Here is a 3,750-nt window from a genome sequence, read left to right as displayed (position 1 = left end):
CCAACACGGAGAACAAGCCTCCGACGACTACATGTTCTACTCTAATCTGATATTAACATGAAGCTGAAATACATGTTGAGAACTCAAACGGGTTTAGTCCAAGAGTTTGATAGAATAAAATGTTAATAAAAGAACAAATGAAATACAGGTGATAACAGAAATAAAGAAGAGATGTGATCAACAGTCTGTGCAGTGAAGGAATATGAAGCATGCGTTTAGTAACTCAATGAGAGGAAGACTGCAGCTCTGAGGCTTTTAAGCTTTACATTAGTTTTAAGTCGAGTTGAATTGTGGATGGACTGTGGATGGAGTGTGGTTGGAGTGTGGTTGGAGTGTGGTTGGAGTGTGGTTGGAGTGTGGTTGGAGTGTGGATGGAGTGTGGTTGGAGTGTGGTTGGAGTGTGGTTGGAGTGTGGGGTACCGTTGGACAGGGAAACAAATGTCTGTCCGTCTCCTCTGGTCAGACTGTCGGTGATGTCCAGCTGGCCGATCTGAGCTCGTCCTCCCGTCTGCTCTTGAAACCTCTCCTCCCCGAAATGTTCCTCGTCCTTCGCTGCCTTCCCCTGACTGGACACACTATATCAGTTAGTATTAGTAGTCTTTACAGTCCTGTGCTGTCTCTGTTATAACTGATGCTGTTAAAGCTTTCTTAAACTCTACGGCTGAAACTAAACATCATCTTAATGGACATTAAAAATCATTTATACCATACAGAGTTATCAAAACATCTGCAGATTAACGGACTTTTGTTTTTCTATCATCACGGTCACATGTTACCTGTTTATGAATATATCTCCTTCATTTGGTTCTGTCAGCTGGTCACATGTCCTTTTTAAAGGAGGAGGAGGATACGTGTTCATTCCCTCTGAAATAAACACCAATACAAAGAAACAATGAGAAGAAATTAATGAAAAGTTGGTATCTGGATGACAAACTGTGGGTCTGGTCTTACTGTTGAGGGCGGAGAGGAAGACTCTGAAGAAGCGCTGGGCGTAGCCCTGCTCCTCAGCCTTCAGACTGCCCATGTGGATCAGGTGCTGCTGAACCGGTGGACTGGCCAGCTCCTCCACCTGCGTCCGGTCGTAGCGATCACCGACCGTCACCACGAACAGCGCCGCCCCCTCACACTTGGCCTTCCGGGAGATGTAGCGCAGCTTGGCTCGGTCCTCGTGAGCCGTCTGGGTGCCCACCACGGTCAGCAGCACCTTCGTCCTCCGGGGCTGGCCGGCCTTCAGGAGCACCTCCTTCAGGGTGAACTCCAGCGCCCGTCCCAGTGCTGACGAGCCGCCCTGCTGCGTCATGTTCCGGATCAGGTGGTTCCTCATCAGGGCGCTGGTCTGGTAGGTCCCGAGGCCAAACCCTACCTTGGTATCCCGGGTGCCGCTCTGTTGGACCACGGCCACCCGGGCCTGGTTGCCGGCCCTGCGGGGCTGCGGGCTCACGACCAGCTGTTCCACCACAGAGCCCAGTAGCTGCTGGACGCCGGCGTACTCGTCCGCCTGCACCTCCCTGGAGCTGTCCACCACCATGACCAAGTCCATGTCCACCTCCTGAGGCTGCACCGGTTCCTGGATGAAGGCGCACTGCCCCGAGCGCTGGCAGGGGTCTGAAGAAACAAGAACCAGTTCTCATCCAAAAACCTGATAAATGTTTGCTGACCACAATACAATAAACATTCTCGTCTTTGTGTCAAGTAGTTATGAGAGTTCTGAAGTGCTCGTTAAATAGTCTCAAACCAGACCAGCACCACGTCACCGGCTTCAAGAGGGTTAAACTGTGATGAGTCCAGCAGATGTTCGAGGTGTTCTAACTCTAGATTAATCTTGTGTTTCTACTGTCAAGTCATTCCAGCTTGTTCTAGGCTGCTTTTATTGTGAAACTCTTGAAACAGGAAGCTTCAAGATGATTTCTGATGATTTGACTAACCCTTCTTCTTCTTCTTCTGTTGCTCAGAGGATCTTTGTCTCTTTGAACATAGTTTAGTTAGAACGTCTACTGAACTAAAGAGTTTAGTTAGAGCGTCTTCTGAACTAAAGAGTTTAGTTAGAACGTCTACTGAACTAAAGAGTTTAGTTAGAGCGTCTTCTGAACTAAAGAGTTCAGTTAGAGCGTCTTCTGAACTAAAGAGTTTAGTTAGAGCGTCTTCTGAACTAAAGAACATCTGTTGGTGAAGAACACGTTCTACTTTTACTCATGTAGACTTGTCCTGTGTCGTCTGATGGACGGTTCAATAGTAGCGTACCTGCGATCATGCTAACAGACTGATGCTAATGCTAACAACCCTTGTGATGTAGAAGATGTAAAGAAACAGACTTGTTCCTTCATTACAGAGCTGGAGAGTCGTAATGATATGAGCCTGTTTTCACATTGTAGTAAATGATGATGAACATGAGCTTCATCTCACCGTAGCAGACCGCACAGCTCTGGACCTTCTTCAGGTCAGCAGCCATGTTTTTACCCAGAACGGTGAAGATGGAGCGTCCTGAGTCATCAACCTGAGGAGACACATGATAATAATGATAATAATAACAATAATGTTATCAATAATAATGATAATAACAATAATAAAGACAATAAAAACAATAGTCATAATTACAGTAGTAATAATGATAATAATTTTAATAATTACAATAATCATAACAATAATAATGATAATAATAATAATTATTATTACAATTATAATATTTATTATAATAATTACAATTATAATAACAATAATTATAACAAACATAATAATAATAATAATGATAATAATTATCATTATAATTATGATAATAATAACATAATTATAGTAATACTGATAATAAGATTAACAATAATAATACAAATAACTATAATAAGAATAATAAAAACAATAATAATAACAATAATAACTAATAAACAATGACTTCTAATTTTACTAAAGAGCTGTTGGCAAGTTTTATTTATTTATTACATTTAATTCATTTCTTTTCTTTGAGACATTCTTTTTTAAGAGTTACGTTTTTTTTGTTTTGTACTGTGATAAAAATGTGAAAACTAGACAAAATATAAATCGTACAAAAGTAAAATAATAGTGAGTGTGACGATGAAACGTGATCAGGACGTTCGGTTTGAGTAAGAGACGAATAAAAGAAAGCGACAGGACTTTATTTCTCTGGAGAGCTCAAACCTACCTGCAGGGCTCGACTGACAGCCGGAGCGTTCTTCAGAGAGATGACTGCCGGGACGATGCCGAGGGCCCGGTACTCCATCACGGCGGTGATGATGTTGTTAACGTCCTGTGACGGCCCGTTAGAGAGGAAGACCGCCACCTTCCTCATCATCACTCCCGCTCGGACGCGCTTGAAGACGTTCTGACCCACGAAGCGCATGGCGGCCCCCAGCTGGCGCCGGTTGGACGTCCTCTCCAGGGCGATGTTCTTCACCGACTCGATCAGCTGAGTCTTGCGGTGGTAGTCCTGGAAGCGGATCAGGTACTTGGTGTAGGCGCTGTAACCCACCACGGCCACGCGAGCGCCCGTCGGACAGTTGCTCTCTGAGACGGTGACGTCCTCCAGCAGGGACAAGAGGACGGAGCGCTGCCTCTCGAAAGCCGCCGGGGTCACGTCCTCCGACATGTCCAGACCCAACACCAGCTCGGTGGGGTAGGCCGGGCACTCGGACTGACCTGAAGGAGTCATGTTGTAGAAAAGGGTAAGAAAGTCACAGACACAACCCACAACCTTCATGTGTTAAAGCTGCATTCTCTCCAGTGTCCACCAGGGGGCGA

The 3,750-nt window shown here is 45.0% G+C and overlaps 1 protein-coding gene across 1 annotated transcript; it reads right to left on the bottom strand.

Annotated features, from left to right (window-relative positions):
* Positions 1 to 262: 262 nt before the first annotated feature.
* On the bottom strand, positions 263 to 3,725 carry LOC116379624 (collagen alpha-6(VI) chain-like). Its single transcript, XM_031841586.1, has 5 exons — positions 3,155 to 3,725; positions 2,404 to 2,494; positions 952 to 1,605; positions 777 to 864; positions 263 to 566 (listed from the first exon to the last, which is right to left on the bottom strand). The coding sequence occupies exons 1-5, from the start codon at positions 3,707 to 3,709 to the stop codon at positions 263 to 265; spliced, it is 1,692 nt and encodes a 563-aa protein (XP_031697446.1). The 5' UTR covers positions 3,710 to 3,725.
* Between the last annotated feature and the right edge of the window lie 25 nt (positions 3,726 to 3,750).

Source organism: Anarrhichthys ocellatus, unplaced genomic scaffold, assembly GCF_004355925.1.
Source record: "Anarrhichthys ocellatus isolate YVR2014 unplaced genomic scaffold, GSC_Weel_1.0 scaffold4773, whole genome shotgun sequence".
Taxonomy (NCBI): Eukaryota; Metazoa; Chordata; class Actinopteri; order Perciformes; family Anarhichadidae; genus Anarrhichthys; species Anarrhichthys ocellatus.
This window is presented reverse-complemented; position numbering and strand designations above follow the sequence as displayed.

Excerpts from the sequence above, each read along its gene's own strand:
- LOC116379624 (XM_031841586.1), bottom strand. The coding sequence starts at position 3,709 with ATGAAGGTTGTGGGTTGTGTCTGTGACTTTCTTACCCTTTTCTACAAC. Across the intron at positions 2,495-3,154 it reads CTGTCAGTCGAGCCCTGCAG|GTTGATGACTCAGGACGCTC; the intron begins GTAGGTTTGAGC and ends GTGTCTCCTCAG. Across the intron at positions 865-951 it reads CTTCCTCTCCGCCCTCAACA|AGGGAATGAACACGTATCCT; the intron begins GTAAGACCAGAC and ends TGTTTATTTCAG.